The sequence below is a fragment of the Acanthaster planci genome, linkage group LG08 (assembly GCF_054643075.1).
Source record: "Acanthaster planci isolate LZ-2023a linkage group LG08, COTS_SCS, whole genome shotgun sequence".
Classification (NCBI taxonomy): domain Eukaryota; kingdom Metazoa; phylum Echinodermata; class Asteroidea; order Valvatida; family Acanthasteridae; genus Acanthaster; species Acanthaster planci.
In genome coordinates, this window is record NC_141784.1 from 16,663,050 (window position 1) to 16,687,421 (window position 24,372).

A 24,372-nucleotide genomic window follows, 5' to 3' on the forward strand; every position below is an offset into this window, starting at 1 on the left:
AAATCATAAGCATCATTTAATGTCACATTTCTTCCTATTTCTTTAATGATCCCTTTGTCTACGCTTCATGGGCCTCTTTCCACTTCCTACTGAACTTTCCAAGAATTAAGATCTTACACAATAATGTAATTACTAACTTACTATCCATTGATATCGACGTCTCCAGCTAACTCCACCCATTTAGCGGGTGCATGCCGCGCAAAGCGCGCGCCTCTAGTACAGTGTACTGTACATGTACAGGTACATGTAAAAGGCGACGTTAAGACGTCTGGCGAATACGTACGGGACGGGAACCAGTCTAAAAGCGGACCGGCGCGTGACCATGTTTTTGTTACGTCCCAACTATAGCATAAGTCCCAACTATAGTTGGGACAGTCCCAAGTAGAGTGGTGCTTGAGTTGTGCTAGTCTTGGCCAAAGACGTCAGTGATTGATAGTTGTTTTATTTCTGTTGAAGAGCGCCCTCGCACAACTAGTTTTTGCTTACTTTCAAACTCTAATTATGAGTCGTTGAAGGCGCACTATGCACAGTCTATCGAGTACTAACCTCTTGAAACCAAGACTACGGTTGGGCTGGCCCAACTCTTGTTGACCAATCTCTGTGGGAAATGTCTCAACTTTATCCACTTGACACAATTGATCTAAAATGTGGCACTTCATCTGTTCATCTAGCCCTATGACCGATCACATGACATTTGTAAACAATATGACTTTGGCACATGCCGGGCACGTCATGCACACAGGACCTCTCTGCCGTAGTTGGGTCGGCCCAACTGAAGCACTCTAGTTGGGACTGATGCGATAGTTGGGGCGTAACATTTGTACTCGTTTCACAGATGCAATAAATTGATGCGCGATGAGAAATATTGTGCGGCCGACCGCGGTTGAAGGCAAGTTCAGGTCTGAATTGATCCTACCGTCGTTGATTTCATTTATCAGCGATGAATTTCCCTACGTTTGCAATTGTTCCAGCGGGTGGTTGTGGACAGAGGGCAGGTGTAGATATTCCTAAGCAGTATTGCGACGTGTTAGGCCGACCTCTAATTGTTTACACTCTTGAAGTTTTCCAAAGGTAGGCTACGGCCTAGGCCTAAAACCTAACGTTACTCTCAGAATTGTGAGGCACTCTGGTGTGCCTCACAGTTCCAAATTTTCCTTGCTTTGTAACGCTATGGGGTTCTGAATGTGCCTCTTTATTCTGTCATGTCTGTCTAAAACTGCACCTTTTCTAGCCCCACTACTCACTAGTCAGCTAGTGAGTGTGTAGCCGGCAGTAGTGTGGCACGGATCACTCCCTGTTTATCCTTAGCCACACATCCGTCTACGCAATTTCGTGTCGGCCTATTGAACATTCCGGCGCACCCACTTATCGTGGGTGCAATTTCTATTGCACACGAACATGATTCTTGACCTTTCCGCTTTCTAAAAAACCATTTATTGAATGATTTCACTCCCGTTATTCAGGTATTTTCTAGTCTTTTTGCCTTTATCCATTCAATCTAACGGGCACGCTCTCTCAGTCGCCATCTTTAAAATAAGGTCGTTGAGCATTACGTCACTTGACCCCTCATTGTCTCGACGGCTGTTCCATGTCAAGACATATGTAATACACGGACTGAGCGATAAGATACTACATGTACCAATGGGTTCTTCCAAAAGTTTGGCAGCAGTTTAGTTATCTTGTCATGGAATAGCCGTCGAGACGATGAGGAGTCAAGTGATGTGATGCTCAACGACCTTATTTTAAAAGATGGCGACTGAGAGAGTGAGCCTGTTAGATTGAAAGGGTAAAGGCAAAAAGACTGGAAAATACCTGAATAATGTGAGTGAAATCATTCACGTCGCGATTGAAGAAAACAGCAAGACTGTGCACGCACTTATCCACATGACGATATTGTTAAACCTGCTTGGTAGAGTGTCTTCGACTGGTTACTGGAAAGTTTCACTAGAGAGCCAATCTCTTATTGGTCGAGAAGAGTATTGAGCTTTGAAGCTTTTTGTGGTAAAGGTAGCAGTGTACATGTTGTAGAGATTTGCGGTAGCTCCCTGCAAGGATGTGGTTTTGAACCCTCCAGTTCTTTTCAGAACCACACATACTCATAGAAGAGATATCCTTGCGTGGTGCTACCGCAAACCTCTATAACTAATGGAATAAGACTATTGAAGAGAAAAGGCAAAGCTCATACACTCTGCTGTGTTTGTGTGTGTCAAGTTGACCATGCATTTATGTTGATGGACATACAGCAAGAAAGAAAGTCACATTTTTTACCGGATTAACTCTTGCAAATGTAACCCCAAATAGGATCACGACAGTCAAGGGACATTGCCTCAGTAACACTCTTTTTCCGGGTCGACCTTTATTAATAAAAACAGGGAGGTCCTGCATTAACATTCCCCAGTAATATTTTGTACTTTTGCGTTTGATTTGATGTTCCTTTGGCACTATTGGACTTACTATTGAGCTTACAACTTCAGAGCAAGTTAATTAAAAAAAAAAAGAGACAAAGCCTGTGACGGAGACGAAGTTGGGTAGGCCTACATGTACATGTATTCAAGACGGCCTTAAAAAAAATTCTTACCATAAAATCTTAAATGATAAATCTTAGGCTGGTTCTGCACCAACACAGTTGTTGTGACTTCATATTCACAAGATAGGAATCAGACCATTTTACATTGTCCAACTTATATCCCTTAAAAAAATCCTCCTGAGCTACAAATCAGGAAAAGAAAATCTTACACTCTATTATTAAATGTTGAAGTCAGTTTAAAATGACAAAAGAGGAGTATTCTTGATTATCGGGATGGAAAAAAATGATAGCTGGGAATTGAATGCAGCTCTTAACATTTCATGTAAGCGCTTACAGATTTATGGGGTCATGCTATAGAGGATTTTCAGTCACATGATTTTGATGGTCAGCGTTCAGTTGACACAGATATGCGCGGAAACGCAAATGCCTTTGAAGTCTGCCGTATGTGAAATTGCCAATATACATACATGTAGAAAATACCCAGATTCGAAAATGTATGTGCCTCCACGGATATGGTACACTTCCTGATATACCATTTTGTCAATTGTATTACCTGAAATAGCCCCTGTATTAAATGAAAGGCAAGAAGCCTTTTCCTTTGCTGATTGGCGATAAATTGTTTTTAAAAAAATGTGAGTAAATATGTTTTGAGTTCATTTAATGGCAAGTTAGATCACAGAAGGGGGCATTTGGCCAAGTGGTTACGGTCTGTGGCTTGCAACCATAGGGTTGGAGGCTTGAATCTAGCTGCTGGCAGTATGGTGTGGCCCTTGACAAGTCACTTCATACCTACTTGCCTCTCTCCACCCAGGAGTATGGGTACCGGCATTAGCTAGGGAAGCAACCTGCAATGGACTGGCATCCCATCCAGGGGGACAGAAATATTCTCATTCTTTTCATGCCAAGAAAACCAGAGATAAACACCAGCCTAATGAGCCAAATTGGCTTGGACCAGACTTGCTTTAGATCACAGATGAATCAATGAAAAGAACCAGTCACAAGATGCTGCACATGCAACTTACCATAGGCCGGCCAGCTTTGCCTGGCACACTTCAGTCTTTTCACACTGGGATCACTCATATACTGTGCACTGCATAAACCAAACCAACCTGTAACGGCAACAAATCATGGCTTTCAAGCTAGCCTGACTGCAACCAGGGACTCAGTTGTAGCCTGCTCGCAAGCAGTCCACTCACTCTGTGGTGGCCATGTGACCACAGAAGGAAAGGTCATGTGACTCCACATAATAAGAAAGCTCAATTGAAAAGATGCCCCAACTTTGCACTGGTCGTCATGCTGTTGTATACAATGATAGACCAAATGACATGAAAATTTTGCTCCCCGAAGATACAGTGTTGAAGTGGTTTATTGTTTGTTTATCAATAGAAAAGAAACCCTAAGTAACAACAACATAAAATCTTAGAAAAAAGATACTTCTTGAGCAAAACTACACATCATTAGAATTTACAAAGTGAATAAAAATAACTGCAACTAGACAAATGTGGTTGTGCTGCTTCGGATTCAGAGCCCTTTTTAAACATCATTTGTAGATTTTGTGAGCTATTAAATTCCGAGAAGAATGAATCTTTTAAATCTGTGTCATCTTGACGTTTTTCAGGTGACTTGCCACTTGACGACATCAACAACACTTCATGTGAAATATGGTGTATAATGCATGTACATGTACATGCACTTCGTCTTCTAGCTGCTTGCAAAATTCACTTTTAATCAGGTGTGTACTCTCGAGATAGGGTACATTGAAAGGTGTACCTGTAACGTCACGTGAGTTGTCAATTGGTGACATCATCACATGATATAAATGTTCACCTATATCCCTCCCCTTTTTAGCTATCTGCAAAATTGGAACACAGTTGATCCTGTAAAGTTCAGAAGATGCAGTGCTTTGAAGGTGCACGTTACCTAAATTCAAAGTCAAATTTTAAAACAACCTTTATTTCCATACTTTCATTAAAATACGAATCAAGAATACACGTAAAATAAATAAATACGAGCCATGAATACAATGTAATATAATAAGAGAAAATAGAGAAAACTTGAAAAGATAGAAAAAAAAGTATGGAGCTGTTCATATAAGCGGGGGCTTGTAGAGAACAGCCTGTAGACAAGACAATTGGACTAGGGACAAAAACACTGAAACAGACAAGAGAACACGCGACAAACAGTGAAGACTAGACTGGACATCCAAAACAGAAGTAAAGAGTTGAAAGGGGTAAAAATGAGCAGTAACAGGAATAGATACAGAAGTAAAGGTGAGATAAAGAATAAAGTAAAGGAAGACATTGTCTAAGGATGGGAAGCTTTGTAACATTGTGAGAGGAGAGCTCTTTGGTAGGAGGACTTGAAGCAGCTAACGGATGGCATTGTTCTGATTACCCTATCAGTGGTGTTCCACAGACCATAGAAGCAAAGAGTAGAACTTGAGTACAGGGTGTGGGTGAATGAAACATACAAAGTGTGACGGGATCTGGTGGAATAACCATGCGTATCATGGATTAAAGAAAAGAAAGAAGAGAAGCTGGTGGGCGGAAGATTCTGTGTGAATTTGTACATAAAGATACCGGTACCAGTGAGATATTTATTAAGTCGTGAATAGTAAGAGTATGTAACCTTGCAAATTGAGGTGCAGAGTGCTCCTGATGGTGTGATAGAGTGCAGATAAAGATAGCTCGCTTTTGAGTGATGTACAGTGATTTATAGAGAATATAGCTTTGTGTTAGATGTATGCGACCAGACAATATTGCAATAATTTAAGTAAAGTAAGACACGGGAATTATAAAGAAGAACTAAGCATTTGGGAAGTAGAAAGAGACGAAGTTTAGACAATACGCCTGTGTTGCGAGAAACAATATTAGTAATAGAAAAGATGTGCTCTGCCCAAGTGAGTTTATGGTCGACAAAGACACCTAAGAATTTCGCCAAATCAACCCTTGTGATGGGAATACCGTCGATCTTTACCATAGGTAAGTCAGTGTTTTGGGAACAAGCAGCCTTGCTGAAGAAGATGAAGCCTATCACCTGAAGTCGTAATCGTCCATGATACCAATTTTGTACTGTAACACTTCCCTTTTTATCAATGGCAAGTGCAAAGTGTCAACCAAATTGGAAATGTATTTCATGAGATATAGGGTGTTAAAAGATGTGATGCACCTAATAATGTCACATGACTTGTCAACTGATGACATTATCATCACATCAGTTCAACTGTCATTTTTGGAGGGCCTTGAAAAACGATTTTTTTTTTTTCCGAAGAAGTACATATACATTGTAAAGAATGCCAAAGAAAGAAAGTGAAAAAATCACGAATTAGGTTGTGACATCATCATGATATCACTTTTTTTTCAAATGTAACATAACCCTGTTTTCATTCATACCATAGAGCTACCCGGTATACGTGTAGCTCTACACTCCATACAATTCTAAGCTTTGTTAGACTTGATATTGAGAGGTTGGGCTGTAAAGAATTCAACTATGCATGTCATGTGATCTTAACTGATCTTAAATAAATTGTTCGGTGAGAAATTTATAAGAAAAGATTTGTTCAGATCAGAACAGTACTCTCTACGGACCACTTATTGTACCCTCAAGGTAAGATTATGACATGCAGGTAAATGCTAGGCTGATCAGAGGTTCAAATGTTGACCTTCAGCTCAGTTATTTCAATGTACCAAGGAAGTTTATGTTCAGCTAGGCAAGGCATTGTGCACAGGAAAATTATCGGAAGGTTACACAGAGGGAGCCAGGATTATGTTGACTCTACATTCATGCTGAAGTCAAACAAAACAGGATTAAATTCACAAACAGACTTCAAAGTAGAGCATACATGTGTTTTTAGCAATTATTAGCATTGAAAATACTCAAGATAACATGTACCTGTTGAACACAATGGTACAAATGCTTATAAAGTCATGTAGTCTTTTACCAAGGTCAAGGTTTCTCTACATTCAATTTTTTTGTAATGATATTAATAAAAATGTGAATACTGGCTTCCCTAAATCAAATTGTGAAACTTTCAACTGTGACAACTGCCCTTTTTACCCCAGCTTGTGAGTGGCATCTTCCAGGTCATCTCTGCTTGGCTGATGTCCAATCAAGAAGAGAGACTATCAGTTACAATCTGCTTCTACTGGGTATTAATGCATGTATTGGCTTCAAAAATAATAAATAAACCATGTTGTCAATAACTGTAGACTTTACCGCAGTACTTTCAAATTACGATGAATTATGGGTTGATTTATTGAGTTGCTTAATAAGTTGCATTGAGCAGCATATCGCAGAAAGGTTTTTCCTTGGATTGTTTCTGAACATTGGGAAAATGTCTCAGCAGATTTATGAGAAGTTTTTCTGAAGTAATTCATGCAAATGTAACAACACTGAAAAGAATATAAAGCAAATATAGGGCCATGCGACTCAATGTAATCTGTCAATCTGCACAATCACTCATCTTTACCTGATCAGTTTATCTCATTGCATGATATGCCCATAATTCTGTCATCAGCAAATGCCCATTTTTAAATAGATTACGGTTTTGGAAGACTGATTGCACCAGCAAGGAAGTTAAGATTGAAGTTTCATACAGGCTCAACTCACAAAACAATCTGATTGCGTATTCATGCAGATTGTGCAACACACCTAATTACATGTAAAATATTCACCCCTATTGAGGGTAGACAATTTAGAGTAAAAATTAATGTTATTATTATTATTGAAATTAATTATGACAACTGCCATATCAACAACATGGACATCTTAATGAACATCACACCTGAGTCTTTTCTTAAATGTGTTCATAGGCATACATGTCATCTATAATCACAGTATGACCCGCATGCATGTCAGTTCTGCCTCAGAGTGTGAACAAATGTAAACATGATACATGCATATGGTGAAGCTTACATGTCATGAGTTGAATTTGTACAGGATTATCAAGTTGATCTATGAGCTGGCATCACCACATTACATGTCCAGTTTGTATAGGTAATCGCTAAAAGCTGCATCTCCCCTTTTACAGGATTAAAACAATGACAAATTCAGGCTGAAAAGACACCTACTAAAACAGCACACCATATTATATTCATACAGAGGCGTTACTCTCGCTTACCAGAGCAAGTCAGAGACATTTGTTTGGGCTACCTTTTAAGTCTGTTGTCATGGATATGGACGCATACTACTTGACCACACACGATAAATTAGAAGGCCAGCATCACATCGAAGCTAAGCCTAGAGAACATTTTGGCATAGGCTGCTGATATATGAATCACGTTGTTAACATACACATTTTGGCATGGGCTGCTGATATATGAATCACATTGTGAACATACACATTTGGGAAAAGTCGCTTAATCATGCCCAAATGATTCCCACAGTCACTAGGACTAGTCCTTGTTTTATGCTTGGACTGCAGATGCTGGAACTAACACAAACTGTGCGACACAGGGCATTTTCCTAACTTGTGCCCTGGTAGAGGCCGCAAGTATGTACATGTGTAGTGTGCGCCAAATTGAGGGCAAAGGTCACCGTGTACACAAATTATAATATATCAAACGATCATACTTGTAAATAGTGCTCTTAAATGCAAGTACATGTAGTACTAATCTGCACATATATTTGAAATTGGTGAATTGAAATTTACAGTTTTCAGCAAAATTTGAAAGTAATTGGACTTGATTAAGTTCCAGATATTGACAGGAAGTAGCAGTATGCTTGCAAATTGGTACACATATAAATCATGAAAAACTAATAACAGATCAATGAATAAGGTCATGATGACATCACTTTAGAAATGCTATCAGGGATTGACTATTAACGTACTGAGTGACTTTCATAACGATCAGACATTGCCTATATGTAGAATTAAAACTCTACTTTATTGTGACGTCATCATGACGTCACATGATTTTCCAACAAATGGATATCTAATAGACCTGGAGATCTAGCAAAAAGAATTTTGAAAAAAAAGTTGTTTTGTTCAGGAGATATGTCGAAAAGAATGTCAAAATGAGAAAAATTTAAAAATCGTCAAAAAATCAGGTGGGGACTTCATCATGACGTAACTCAAATTTTCACAACACATTTGGATTTGTTTGTGTGCAAAATTTCAACCCACTGGGACAAATGGTCCAAAGATACAAGCCTGAAGAGAATTCAACTTTGTGGGTTTGTCAAGTGACAAGTAATGATGTCATCATGACGAATATCTTCTTGGGCCATCCTTGGGTGGTGGTCTAAGTATATGTCAAGTTTGAGGGCAATTACTCATACTAAAGTGCTATGGTGGAAGGATTACTGAATCGAAAAACACCAAAAAACTAGGTATTGTTAAAAACTGGATTTTTTCTTAATCACGATGTCAATATTCCCTGGGATATTCCTTTTTTTATCAGGGTCAGTGACCTAAAAGCACAATCACTTATTTTTCACTCTCTCAATCCCAACGTATTCTCAAAAAACCACTGCAGACCGCCTGTGACATTGTTTATTGTAAGAATTGTAGAAAAAGTAAGGCATTTTTAGGGTATTCTGTTCCTGTCTATTGAAAAGTGTCCTCTACTTCACCATCGCGAACCAGAGAATGAAAACAATAGCTACGTCAGCAGTGTAGCTGAAGCAGCTAAAAACGTACCATCACAGAGCGAGTTGATTTTGATTGTGTATGTCATGTGAAGGCTTGGTATGACTCCTTGACTTGGGAAGTTTCGTTAGCTTTAAATTTGGAGAACTCAAATTTAAGCCATTCCCCAAGGTTCAAGTTTTACTGCATTTTATTTCACACTTAGAAACTTAGAAATAAAAATTTTCAGTTGCAAAGTACTAAAAGTCAAAAGTAGTCCTGTGCAGTTCTAGTTCCTGAACCCAGGCAGTGAGCGTGCCAATGCAGCGCTCAATCCAGCAACTTGGAAGTAAAGTGGATGATATATCAGAGTGAATATTCTTAACTACCATGTTTTGTTATCATTTTTAAAATAATTACGAGTACCCACCCATCACAGGAATTGGGTTTCTGGTTCTGGTTCTACCTGGTAAATGCACACCACTGTTCAATACCACTCACTAAACTGCACTAAATCAGCAGTCAATTTTGCTGTGACGCCAAACAGCCATCAGTATTTCAATGATTGTTAAATCTGCCAACACTAAGAATCTGTCAGAAATCTGAACACCCATTTAACCAGCCCATAAAAAACAAGCAGCCACTTGAGAGATTTACACTTGCACTGTACATGTACGTGTACACATATGCATATATGTAATAGCTGCCATTTTGACATAGCAAATCTGTAGTTCCCTCATTTTCTGCAAATAGCACCCTGCCCTCTTTTTTAGTTTTATTGTTTTCAGGGTTTTTTTAATTGGAATGTTCCAAGTTTTTTCAGTCTGAAATTTACAAATTGGAACAGTTCCAGTTAAATCAGAATTGCTGGCAGGAATGTTGTTACCCATTACCAAAGGTACCTTCACAGAGCTCCCTCAAATTTAGACATAATGGAGTCAGGGTTGTGATTGCATTCCCATACGATTTGATCAGTCAGAGCTCCCACTGCATTTTAGGTAAAGGAGTCCAAATCACTGGCTTCTTTGAAAACTGTTCCCCCTAACCTGTACTGAACTCCTTTCTTTGTTAAAATTCCCCTAATGTACACAGGTACCCACTTTTAAAGTGGATGTTTATGATACTTGAAAAGCTGTGATTGTCCAATTTAACAAGGTTCTTTCCCAACAGTTATTGCTCTTGGACAACACTGAGGTGAACAGTACCACATGATTTTTCTCATTATTCCTGTTTCTAGACTCGTTTGGGTTGAGAAAATCTTTGTCGCCATCTCACCAGATTGGGAAGCCCATGCGAGGGAACTAGTCCTGTCTTATCATCTCAGCAAAGTTGAGCTCATAAATGGTGGATCCAGCCGCCACCACTCCATCCAGAACTGTGTTCAGCATCTGCAGAATCACCTACTGAAGAGAAGAGAAGGGGCGGAGCTCGGAAAGCAAAATGGCAAAGTGTTAGCTGAGGAAGAACCAATTGTCATTATCCAGGATGCCGTCAGGCCATTTGCAGATGAGAACATCTTGAGGAAGGTGACTTTAGCTGCTAAGGAGCACAGGGTAAGATTTTCAAAAGAATTCTTACGTTAGGTTTTTGAAAGGTACAGTCCATCAATATCAGTTATCAGGAAGTAATTGTAAGCAACAAAATTATTGTTGAAAGTATACTTAGTTCACGGATAGTTATGGGACTGAACTCCTCTTTCTGGCAAGCTCTCAATTTCAAGAAAACTATGAAGGACATTTCCAATGACGTGTGTATAGAAACAGTTTTGGAAACTTGCCACAAGAAGCGTGCAAGTATCGACATGACACTCATGCACGGTTACTAATTCATAGGCTCATTGCATGACATCATGCCGCTGCATTCGACTGAATGTGAGATCCTGTCCCAGATGCTGAATTCAAGCCTATTTCAAAACATGACTCAGCGCATTTGGATCTGAAATCAAAATCCTTGAATATTGCTTTTCTTGGAATATACGATATTCACTGTGCTGAAACTTCATCAGGTTTGTTCTTGAGGCACACTTCTTAAGATTTTAAGCAATTTGTTGCCTCAAAGGAAAATAATACACAAACAACAAGTGACGGACTGTACCTTTGAAGTACGTGCATCATCTCCTCACTTACTTGACATCTGTACAGACACTGATGGATGATCACTTTTCTTATCAGGAAAACATACCCAGTCCTACCCAGTGATGTAGCCAACTGTGCCTCGGTTAATTGTGCCATCAAAAGAGCTCCCCCTTCCCAGTTGCCTCCCTTCCCGATTACAAATTTGAAGAAAGAATGAAAATAACAAAATTGTAAAGAAATTTGATGTCTCCCACAAGAGCACACGTACCATCCAACTATCCTACTTGCTATCCAAAGGACAGACTTCTTGCTACACTGTATGCCAGTAGTCCTTCAAGCCCTGAGCTAGACACACCCACAAAAAGCTTTGAATGCCTTATGCAATCCACTATCCATTGATTTGTCATTTTATCTCAATGCTTTATAATTTATAGCCATTTTCTGATCAGTGAATACTTATATAGAACCCCATTCACAACAGCCCATCATTTTTGGAAATGAAATCATTCAATGATCTAATATGGCAACTCTGTTTACATTTGGCTCTGCTGAGCCAATGATGACTGAGGTGTACAGTGCCTAATCTTTTCAAAATACTGCAAAACCAGGTTTCTAGTTTGAGGCAGATTGTCTGATTCAAATGTTTTTTGCAGATAAAATTGCCAGGACTCGTCCAAAAAATGCATTTTCTTCCAACCCTCACAGCCCAGAGTACAGCGCTCTAAATAGCACCTAAGTCAGTTGCAAATGGGACCAAATTTTTGCAAATGTGATCATATTTTCACCATACAGTCGCCATTTGCGACTTAAGATACATGTAGCTTAAAACTACATACAAAAAGTACTTGAACAATTTTGAGTATGCTTAAAAATCGAAAAGTAATGATTACATGTATGTACTCAAATTCGTTCTGGAAAGGTAGAAATGGCAACACAAGTCGCATTGTGGATTACAAGCTTACCATGTGCGCTGTACATGTACGTAAATGATACTGTACATATGCCGTGATCACACGCACGTGTTGGCTGGTTCCCGATCTAAACATACGTTGTTGATGCACTGTATATGGACACCAGGGCCATCGTACAAACAATGGCTTGGGCTCCATTTTTGCTGCTTTTTTGCTGCAACGTAAATGAAGCCTAAAACGGAGCTCATATACAGGAATTAAAGGGTGTTGCTGTGATTTAGAGTGTTGGAAATAGTCCTGCACTGCAACTACCGACGTTATAATGTCTGTGGCTGAACCTCGTGGAGAGAACCCTGATTTCGTGGATTGACCTCATTAGCGCTTGTGTACATGAACATGTGCATGTTGTGTGGTGTACATGTACATGTGCTGGGCCAGGTCATGATTCTACGTCGTGGATGGACGATGTACATGTAAACACAGGGTATTTTGTGTGTATGTACGTTCATGAATATTCAGCACACGTGATTACTAAACTTCTGTAAGTGCTGATGCCTAGATTTTTCCCCATTAGGAGCCAATGGCAGCCAAATATTTTAGTAGATTTTTCTGTTTAAAGGGTCGCCAGAGTACTCAACTTGCAGTAGGGGAACATGGTCCATTTATTGTACTAAACATTTCTGATATTCATGAATCTATCTGTAAAAATCTACTCATTTATTGGCTTTTGCTTTTTGTTTTTTGCTTTTGGTTCTGGCAGGCTTCAGGATCTGTTCTCCCATTAGTCTCAACCATACTTGAGAGTGATTCCCAAGATGTTCTTGTCCAATCACTGGTCAGGTCAAAGTTGAGAGAGAGCCACACCCCTCAGGCATTCTGGTGGTCAACTCTCCGTGAGGCCTATCAAAAGGTGAGAAATGACGCTGGACTTTCTTTCCTGACAGTGTCTGTTTGAACATAATGATTCAGAAAATTTTCTGCCAGAAAAATCAATTTCTATCCTTGATCATGAGTCATTCAAGAAATGCAAGATCCAAAAGTGATACAATTTTGTGTCCCTGTAACTTGTAATATTTGACAGTGAAATATCGCCGAAATTTGACTTCAAACTACATGTATTCTTATTTGTTTGGCAGGTAATTTGCATTGCTTAATTTTGAAATTAAATGTGTTCAGAAGTTACAAATTATTTGGCAGACGTGGCAGGGACACACAAAAATTGGACCCCAAATTTACTAAATAACCTTTTTGATAAGTTTAAGTGATTCTGTGGGACTTGAAGCACTTTAGCTCATCTTGCATATCTTGCAGTGCCCAACACAGACTGCTTGTAATGAGGGCATGGAAGGATTTTGAAAATGAAAGGTTTTTCTTTGGAAATTTGGGGTTTTTATGTGAGTTTTCACCCTGGTTTCTTGGGCAATCTTGCAAGGAGCATTCCTAAATCCTCCAAAATTGTCTAGGAGCAGGCATCCTATGGCATGTTGTTTGTTCTTTAACATTTACAGGGTAGCCCTACATGAAGTAATGTGACTGGGTGCTGCCATAATTGGTCTCAGAAAATTGTCCAAACCTGTTCATTGTTGAAAGATTTAGGAGTTTTACAATTAGTAGCTCAGTGATCAGAGGTAATAATGCTGTGATCTGAAAAAACGCCCAGAATATTAATTGTTACCCTCTTTAAAATTTAATTTTTTTTCCAATTAGATAACAGATTATGACCTAGTCCATGGAACAGAGGTCTTGGATCTGGCCTTAAAGTATACTGGCTGTAGGGCTAAATTAGTTGAGGCGCCTGACTATGTTTGGAAGGTAAATCAATAAAGTTTGTGAAAGAGGAGTAGTCAGTGGTTGCATTAATTCAACAAAGTGTTTGCTAAGTATTGCTTTATCTCATAAGCTTTCTACTGTAGAGCATCTGAAATTTAAGTAGTACAAATATTCTAAAGACTCATTTCACATGTGATCCAGTTCTATTATTTGTACTTTAGTAAAGGAGAGAAAAAATTACTTTCTTTAAAGTAATTTTTGTTTTTTTGGAAATAACATGTCTAGGTCACCTACAAGAAAGACTTCCTAGCAGCTGAGACTCTTGCCAAAGGTAGGTAAAACACATCTAGAAGTATGTGACACATCAGAATGTTTCGACCCCAACCAAAACTTTTCCCTGCCAAAATAACAGTGGAGGATAACCTTGTTCACCCAGAAAAGTTTAATGTTCATTCAGTTGTTGCTATCATTTGATAATTGCTTGAAACTCTTTGACAGAGAACTAGTTAGGTTACGTAATGATGACATTTTTAACCTAGCCCTATAGGGATGAGCCTAGTTAGGTTACGTAATGATGACATTTTTAACCTAGCCCTATAGGGATGAGCCTAGTTAGGTTACGTAATGATGACATTTTTAACCTAGCCCTATAGGGATGAGCCTAGTTAGGTTACGTAATGATGACATTTTTAACCTAGCCCTATAGGGATGAGCCTAGTTAGGTTACGTAATGATGACATTTTTAACCTAGCCCTATAGGGATGAGCCTAGTTAGGTTACGTAATGATGACATTTTTAACCTAGCCCTATAGGGATGAGCCTAGTTAGGTTACGTAATGATGACATTTTTAACCTAGCCCTATAGGGATGAGCCCAATACTGTCAGATCCTTCAATATCCATACAGAGTTCAAATGATTTTGCAGAATTAAGGTAAACGAGAATCCCTCAAGCCTTCATGCGCAGGGAATGCACCATTGGCTGGCTAGAGAGAGAAGGGTATCGCCATTTCCCTGACAAAAATAGGAGTTGAAGGTTAAATTGGTATATTGGATGGATGCTGCCAGTGCCAGCAAGGTAGGCAAGTGTTCCTCCAAGAAAAAGAGCCATTTTAAAATGAGGGCAGTTTCAACAGCCGTTCATGAAAAGTCAGAAAGCAAAACTGTACTTACATGTACGTTTTGTACTCGGCAGCAATGCTGTATGTAGAGTTGCAATGTGAGCTTGTGTAAAAGTGTTGCAGTAATCAGTTGGAAACTTTCAAAGATATATCATCAGTGGACAGTTAATTTTTTCCTGCATAAATGCACATACATTGTGACCACACAGGGTACACTTTCATGGCAGACGGTGGAATTAACCTTGAAGTGTTGCAATTCTCTTTATAAAGGGATCTGCCCAGAGGCAGAGGTCAGCCAATCTTGACTCCTTAACTAGTGCTGCTAGTTAAGGAGCGTGACACCTACCTTCAATTCATTTTCTGACAAAAGAGGCCGCCCAGAAAATTGTACACACACCCCACCCTGGGGAGGTCAGATGCTGTCCAGTGCTCCCCCTCCCTGTTTCATTTTTGTGAATATCCTGGGGGTTTTTCGTGAAAATATATTGCTTTTTTCAGCACAGCATCTACATTGATGAGTATATTATTATGCCTAGTGTCACTGTTTTTAAATGAGAAATGGACAATTGCAGTTAGCTTCAATTTCATACTTTTCCTTTTCTTACAGTTCATAATTCAGAAGTTTATCTCTTGTCCAGTGATCCAGTAACAAGCAAGGTTTTGATGACTCTTCAGAGCTGTTTAGTATCACGCAGTTTGAAGGTATGTCATCCAACGTCTCTCTTTTCAAGAGCATTGGAACAAAAATCTGTTTTGACAACCGAGAGCATTGACAACATTAACACATCATCTGTGTCACATTATTTGCATCAGAACACAAAGAAACTACAAATTACTATGCCATACTGCAAATGCAGTACTATAGCTTTCTTTACATTGTGCACAAAGTATACTGCATTTCCAATTAAGCTTATTAAACTTAAAGGGACATACCATGGTAACAGCAGTAACAGCAAAGACAATCAAGCTTATTAAACTTAAAGGGACATACCATGGTAACAGCAGTAACAGCAAAGACAATCAAGCTTATTAAACTTAAAGGGACATACCATGGTAACAGCAGTAACAGCAAAGACAATCAAGCTTATTAAACTTAAAGGGACATACCATGGTAACAGCAGTAACAGCAAAGACAATCAAGCTTATTAAACACAAGCAGAACAGAAAAGAGACAGATTGAAAAATGTAACTTCCGAATGTCCACTAAGATCTCTTCTAAAACATTCACCCATATTTCAACTTCAAAAGCTAGAAAGCTAAGCTACATGTTACCCCAAGAACTGCTATTACCATAAGCCTGACTTTAAACCTAAGATTTTTGTCAGCACACGATTTCCCAGGGGATGGTTGTGTGCTGTGACTCCTGACAAACCCAGTGTTATTTTGGAGACATTGTTTGTATGCCGGGGGTTATGTTTGGATGTCATTTTTATCATTAACAGATTAGTGAAAAATTACGGTTTTGCTCTGAGGAAAGTGCCTTTGAGATTTGTGTTTATTCAGAGTAATGAAAGGAAAAAGGTATCCAGACACTACAAACAGCTTCAAGACTCAAAATTCTACATACCTGTTATCCCCTTTCAGTTCAGTGCTGTTCCAATGCAACTTATGCCCACTGATCCATTTTTTTTTTAAAGAGTGATCTATCATTTTTCTTTTCTTGCAGGTCTCAGTTGTACCGACATTGCCGGATTCTGTGAAATCCTTTCATACTTCCATTTTTCTCCACCTTGTAAGTTGATGAACATGTAAATGTCCAACTTACAGTCGTGTATGACAGTTACTCTTTACAAGCTATGACTCAAGCACACTTGTACCAGATGGATTTGAAATGTTAGGTTGGCGTTACTTGGCCATTGAATAGCAACTCAGCATCTTCAGACCAGCAAACTATTTCTGGGCATGGCTCTTACAGCTAGAGAGATTTGTTTCACTGACCGTCTGAATATATGGCCAGTACACGTATTTCTCGTTTGGATGAGTTGTTTTCTTTAGGTAATTTTAACCCAACTCCCTGGCTATTTAAAGCAAGGAAGTTTATCAGGCTCCTTCAAATTAAACACAGTGGAGAACACCACGAACACTGTAACAATAGAAGTCACATGTCCTCACAAGTCCCTGCAAGTCCATCATGATGAGTCATCCAGTCTTAAGCCAAGTCACAGTCCAATACAAATAAATTGTGACAGAAGCATTCCTTTATTATTTATCCTACCAGGGCTCCCAGTCCTCCCCCCCCCCAAAAAAAGTGTTCTTTTGCCTTACAAAAGTCAGCATTTGAAACAAATTGCTTTGACCAAATTTAGCTTGTGCTAATCTTTTTTCCAATTATCCCAGTACCAGTACGTTTACATGTCTGTCCACCGTGTGAATCCAAACACACTCCCCCAACATCAGGCAAAGTGGATTCAGACTCAGTGTTGGATGTTGACGGCTTGAATTGTATAGAAAGAGAGCAGACTGTTCTGCTTTGGTGGAGAACATTTCATGACAACCAAAAGAAACAAAACAAAATGGAAATTCACAAAATACCCTACTGCTCCGTCCTGTAAAAGCACAATAGGCAGAACACTGTCAATAATATGAACATGATTCTTAAAAAAAAAGCTCACTCCATGGAACGCTTGTTTGCAACTAGTGTTTGCAGATACATTCATCACAATGGCTGACTTGTATGAATGGGAATGAGTTATGCACTTGACTCACTTGAATCACATCATACATGCCATCACTGTCAAATACTTAACAACAGGCAAACTACACCAGTGCTTTTGGAGCCTTGAGCAAAACAAAAGCATGAGTCAAGGATAACTTGCATTCATTTCTTTTTCACCTGCGTTGCACAAGCTCGTCAATGGTGGTTTCAAGTCCTGTGCCACTTGTAGCACGAACTGTGAATTTTTTCACAAGCCCTTAGACAACACCAAACATACAATTTTATAAACTGTATATTGGTGAATGGTAAAACACCCAATACAAAGCGACAGTACTCATATTTAAGACACCTGTACATGTATGTATGAGCACTTATCTCTTTTCCCAAAGGTAAAACCTGCAGAAGAGGAGGCAACCATGAAATGTGAAGAGACATTAAATGCCTTACATTTAGTCTCTAGGCCAGGCCACAGTGGCCTCCTAGCCTGCATGTGCCACCTACACGATGGTAGCGACAGGACATTGGGATTCTATAGACGGCTTGCGAGGAGTCTAGATACCCAGGGAAAAGCCAAGAGAGTCCAAGCATTCCTTGTTGTCTACACAACTCCCAAAGATGAGGTAAACTATTATGTAGTTTTTGCTAAGTGAGTTCAACTGTTATGGAACATCAGGTGGCACAGAATTCGGTCATACACTTATGCAATTGTAAAATCTGCTTGGATTGTTTAACCACTTTGCATTAGAGGACATAAACACACAATACATTTTCATACACAGGTGTCGCTGAAAGTCAACGTACAGGGTTCCTCAAGATCCCTGTGAATGACATTTAAACTCGCATATCCAGTGTTTTTGGTAAATACACAAAGTCCCAGATGGGTGGAGGTTGGCCATGAGCTTGACCACTATGTATGGCCTGCTGTGATAGCAAATATCTTTCTCTGCATGTGCCCTAGAGTTCAGAAAAACATGAGTCTGCAGTAAGAAATATCTGTTCCAATACTGTTGAAATGATCTCTTGCTAATCAGCATGTCATCACAGGTTTCACAAAGAGGCAAATTTCTCACTGGAGAGTAAATCTAGGTTTCAATAAGATTACATATGAAGTTGGTCTCTTCTTCAAACACTTATCTTCTCAATATTAAGCATTCCTCTGACTTAACCAATGCTACTCCATGAGAGAGGGGAGTGTAAATGACACAAAACTGTAAAATGATATTCATAGAATTTAATGAAAGTGGATTATTTTGTAAACAAGTGTGTTCATGAACACTCATAATTCCTGTGAAAATGGTACACACACTAGACAGTTTTGCTGTAGCGTGTGCCATGTGCAAAATTGTTACATTTGTATTCATTTCCAGAGTCAAATTCATGTGAGTTTTGCCTTTTTTTCCCTACGTTACATCTGTGGAAGACAAATTTGTCTTTTTGTGAAAACTAGAAATGCGGTTTGGTTGAATTTTGCCTCACAGAGATCATCGTAAATTGGCTGACTTCAGTAGATTTGTAAAAAAAAATGATTACACCAACTCAGGTTTGTCATACGCTAGTCAATTTTACAAAACAATAGAAATTAAAAAAAAAAATTCGGGGCCACTCTGTCTCGTCATAAAAACCGTGACGATTTGTGACTTGGCTGTATATCAAGAGTTGGCCTGTGGGCTCTATATCATGCCCTTTCCAAAGATTAAAAAAATTGGGTCAAATGTAACTTTTTCTACAAGTAGTTTTAAGAAAGTTACAGACGTGGAATTTTGCTGTTGATCAGCTGATTTCCTTTTTTTTTTTTACTTCTCGTTTATGGCATTACAAATTGACAGACATGTCATGTAAAGTTTGGAATTTCCTCTTTTTTCTTAATTCCCAGTTGCATGACTGAAGCTATGTTAATACTCCAACTGGGTATTGTGTTACAGTCATTCATTGATTGAAAATTACAGTTCTGTGCCGAATTCTGTGGAAATCAACAGTGTTTTGTCATATTTGAAAGCATTTGAAAGCAAAACTGAATTGCTGGACATGGTATCTCAGCTATTCTGGCCACATTTGAACAGGTGTGTTTTGGGTGGAGATGTTTACATCATGGCGCAGCCTCACAAGATAAGGTCGTATGGAATCAAGTGAAATCAATAAGACTTTTCCTCAATTTGCTTTGATGTCTTAGGAACAGCAAACAATATCCAAAGTCTGTGAGATGTTAGCTGGCTTGATATTGGACAGGAATCCCCAGATGAGCGGCCAACTCTTTGTCATCTCTGACCAGGATTAGAGCATCCATGTCACCCCTGTCAGTTGTCACCAAATTCCAGCAACTGTCAGACTGCTGAACATTTGATCACCTTTAATCTTAGCCAGATGAGATTCACACAGCATGTTTGCCAGGTCAGATCACATTATAGTGACATGCACTCTTGATTCCTGTGAGAGTGCATACATGTAGTTTTGGTACTGGCATGGTAAACATTTCATCCAGTCCATTGGGAGTGTACCCATTTACAAAAAGGCTTTGTGCTGCACGTTGACCCTGTGTTAGAGGATGGGTTCATCCTAACACCTGTGCCTTTTATTAACAGAAACCAGTGATGTAGTGTCGCAATGCTGAGCTTTGGCCTTCAGGGCCTTGGCTTTATCCTTAAAGGGTAGCTGCAATCAATATGTTTTGATGCAAACCTTCAAAAGCACCTTTGTGTCTCAGTTAACCTTATTTTCAACATTTGTTTCACTATTTCGAGGGTTAATTTTTTTGCCCTTTTGGCTTTTATGCTAATTAGTATTGCTATATTCATGAGAAAAACTGTGATGTCATCTCTGGAGGAAAGCGTCAGTGTTGCGTTGGTTTGTACGCAAAAAAGTCCTTCAATTTTCTAGATTTTGTTGGGCTGAATTTTCTCCTCTTTTCTGATTCACCGATGTTTATGTGCATACGATAAGCAAGTATCAAAACTTTCCTCTGAAGTATTTCAGTCAGTAAATTCTGGGTTCACAGTTTGAACAGAAAAACCTATGCACTGAACAATGTCTTCCCTAGATGACATCACAGCAACAAGAGCCCTCAGTTGTCCAGGAAAGCATGGCTCATTTTAAGTGTATAGTCCTAACAGTCCCAAATCCTCCAATTTTCAAAATGATTTTACATACACCCTGGGGGTGGGGTTAGGGTTGAAAAAGTGCACTTTTCAATGAATTTAAAGAAATAAGAAAGTAAAAGAGTTTTTATACATTGCAGAATACACAGTTGCAAAAACATGTGTTAGAAAAATTCATTGCAGCTGCACTTTAAGGCCTAAGGGAAAAGCCTTGGCCTTGCGGGGCCAATGCTTTGTCATTTTGGAGCCTTGCTAGGCCCACTGATTTTTTTTTCCAACTTTCCAGGTAAATTTGTTTGAAGTTTTGCACTTCTGCAAACGTTAACTTTGGGTCACATGTGAATTGTTTTTTAAGCCTTCAGTATCTTATTTAAACATGTTTTGCCCTGTGACGGAAAAGCATCATAGATTTGTACACATTCACTATTACTGCATTATATTTGTTACCATGCTACTTCCCCAAAACAAACTACGGTAATTTCCGGAATAAAAGCCGCGCGGATTAGAAGCGGCAGCACATAAAAATCGGCAAATTAAGATTTAAAGTTGGTGTATAAGCCGCACCATGGTGCTGAATGATCCAACCATGGAGATCATCATGCTGTGCGCTGAAGCACCAGTTATGGTTCCATTACACATGCAATCTTCATGAGCAGAGTGCCAAGGAGGGCCACTACATGTATCAAAAAGGAATTTAAGTCCTTGAAAATTACCAATTTTTACGGGCTGGATGATTATCCTGGTTGCATGGGCCAGGCAATTTATGCAGACGGGGCTTGGGATGTGCAGTAAACACTGATAAATCTTGATAACTTGAAGTAGGTTAGGCCTAAGTTGAAAGTCGGACGACTTATTCCTGCCTAAAGAATAGGTTTTTATGTACAAAATGCCTCCGTAACTCGAAATGTCCACACCACTATAGCCGCGTATGTTGAAATTTTGGTAACGACGATCAAAAAACACCACAAAATCGCTTCAAAAATAGTAGGCGAAGGACTACTGCGAGACCTAATAAATAGTTCAAGTCATCATTGTCATGCCCGAATCACACAAGTGTTCACACAGAACTGCTTGTGTTGTATGCACTGCACTGCGACCATGACCAATCCCACTTTCAGCTAGCCTGACTGCTACCGCAGACCCATCTGCAGACAGTCCAATCACTGACTCTTTCTGATTACTACAAGGTTGCTGTATAAGCCAGCCAGCGTGTAAGTCACAGAGATATTTTTCAGCGTGAGAATCAATGTATGAGCTGCCTCTTATAATCCGAAAATTACAGGAATCATTTTCTGTACATACAACCATGTACTTTATTACTTGTGGCCCTAATATGCCTAAGGCCAGGAAGATACAGTTATATAGGATAGATATGTAGAAAATTGTCTTATCTGTGCTAAGGACTGATGATCATGCTCTGAATTCTCTACTGGTTACTTTCCACATGGTCTGATCTTGAGCGCATGTCATACATAGTTCACTTTATATGTCATCTGTAACTGGATTTCAATCAATGTAATAAACAACTGTTTTCAAACAGCCTGTGCTCCCTAAAAAAGATGCAGAGAGGTTTCTAGCAGGGCAGGCCATCCTGCCAAAATTTGATGACACCCTGCTAAAATGTTGCCACCTGCCAAAATTTTCACCACCTTGCTGTGTTTTTTTCCATTGGATTTTCCCAATTCTCTATTGTCTTCACAGTTATTTAAGTATGGAGAAGTTGCTTACACTCTGTGGAACAAACATGATGAGTTTACCAACATCAGTAAACAGCAGCATTGCAATGGTGTTTATGATCAAACTCAGATCTTGACACATTGTACGCAACATTAAGCATTCGCATCTGTACATGTAATACGTACACAAGAAAGCCTTTGCTTTGACCCTGGCAGAAACCCTTTGACTGGCATCATTTCAACCAATAAAGCATTTATTTATAACAATCAAAAGCAACTTCCAAACAGAATGCCATTCCTACCGTATGGACAGTGTATTATTCTTTATGTGCTAGTTTCCTTTTACTAATACATCAAAGAGAGGGTTTCTCAAAATTGCATTTGTAATAATGAAATTCACAGAGGAAGAAGCAGACTCCATTAATCATGCTAATCCACTATTTTTTTCAGAGATGGATTCAAGTCAATCACGAGTCCTTTCAGAAGCCCCTTAACAAGTCCACTAATAAGTAACAGGGTGAACAATGACAAAAGAATGCTTTTGTCAGAGTTAATTTGAATAGCTTGTAAATTAGCTTAAGATTGAATGACTTTTGATAGACTTGTGATGGACTTACAGGGACTTGCAGGGACTTGTGATGGACTCTAGTACAACACTGATTTGTTTTGTGCACACACGAAGTCTGCAGAGGCAGACTGTGTTGAACTTAACTTTGCCACTGTGCATAAGTGTTTTCATTTTGGGCAATTTGATTCATAGGGGAAGGGGCAGGTTAGCATTTCTCCAAAGGAATTTCCGGTTTTATACTTTTTAGTCCATAGTGTCAAAAGGTGCCAATTTTATGCTGTGATTCCCCCCCCAGTCTAGGATTCAGTAGTTAGATTTCAGAATTTACTTTACTTGTAGAACTGTCCAAAAAGTGAGTGAAATGGGATTGTGTATGATTACATCAACAAGGTAGTCAGAGTGTCCAAATTTCACATTGATACACAAATACATATGTGTGCACTTGTCCTTTGTACATATACATGAACCTTTATTTTGCGAATGCATTTAGATGTGCTTTATATTCCTCTATCAAGCCACATCAGCTTTGGTTGCCAATATACCTATAAGCCTAGAAGTGGCCAAAACCACTGAGCAAAGGTGTGTATCTATCAGCTACAGCTGAAGTATTTTAGGCCGAGCCCAGTCTGTGTCTGTCTTGCATCACGTTTTGTGCAATACAGATCATATTCAGTCTTGCCACCTGTAAAAACATTTGCAATTTTTACACAGTGTATTCAACAAATTTAAAGTGCTTTTTAAAACAAGTTTCTTCAAGGTAACTAATTGTTTTTGTGTTTTTCCATTTTACTTGCTTATTCTGTGTATTCATAATCCTTGCTTCATATTTGTTTTTAATAAATGTTATTTTTGAGTATGTTTTAGAATAAACTATAAGTTTGTTACAAAGGCTCTTGATGACTGATTCCCTTTTGTGAAACTAAATTGGACAGATGTTTGTGATGGCGTTGCTATGGCAGGGACTGTACAGAACAACAGTCTTCAACAGGAATATATGTACGGAACCAGTGAGGACTACAAGTTGAAGTTACATGTACAGGCAAAAAAAGGAACATTGGGAAGTCCTCATCAGCTTGGACAAAACTTGGTATACTTGATGAGGAAGGTGACTGAGATGGGATTTCCTTGCGAATAGCTGAAGTTTCACTTGGGCACACAGATTTTGGAGCCTCTTACAATTCTATGCAATTTTTTTTCTCACCAGTTGCTCCTGATGGGAGCCAGAGTTTGTATTGTATTAATTTTACTGCCATAAAATACTCAGTTAAAATTTTTCAGTTAAAACTTAATCTTTCCAAAACTCTTGGAGTCTGAAGTCTTTTATTGAAGTTCTGCTTTGTTCACACTAAACCAGTTCAATATTTGGTAGCAAACTTGGCTCTGAGAAAGTACTCAACTGTTAGACCACCC

At 39.0% G+C, this 24,372-nt stretch overlaps 1 protein-coding gene across 2 annotated transcripts; it reads left to right on the forward strand.

The window, feature by feature from the left end:
• Positions 1–822: 822 nt before the first annotated feature.
• Positions 823–23,859, forward strand: crppa (CDP-L-ribitol pyrophosphorylase A). 2 transcript variants are annotated; one of them, XM_022248578.2, is made up of 9 exons: positions 823–1,071; positions 10,333–10,648; positions 12,842–12,991; positions 13,789–13,893; positions 14,137–14,182; positions 15,578–15,672; positions 16,637–16,702; positions 18,016–18,246; positions 19,797–23,859. In XM_022248578.2, the coding sequence occupies exons 1-9, from the start codon at positions 941–943 to the stop codon at positions 19,899–19,901; spliced, it is 1,245 nt and encodes a 414-aa protein (XP_022104270.2). In that variant the 5' UTR covers positions 823–940; the 3' UTR covers positions 19,902–23,859. The 2 variants fall into 2 exon arrangements, with proteins under 2 accessions (XP_022104270.2, XP_086996003.1); XM_087139877.1 differs by having other exon boundaries at positions 841–899.
• Positions 23,860–24,372: the final 513 nt, after the last annotated feature.

Excerpts from the sequence above, each read along its gene's own strand:
- crppa (XM_022248578.2), top strand. The coding sequence starts at position 941 with ATGAATTTCCCTACGTTTGCAATTGTTCCAGCGGGTGGTTGTGGACAG. Across the intron at positions 15,673-16,636 it reads TAGTATCACGCAGTTTGAAG|GTCTCAGTTGTACCGACATT; the intron begins GTATGTCATCCA and ends CTTTTCTTGCAG. Across the intron at positions 16,703-18,015 it reads CTTCCATTTTTCTCCACCTT|GTAAAACCTGCAGAAGAGGA; the intron begins GTAAGTTGATGA and ends CTTTTCCCAAAG.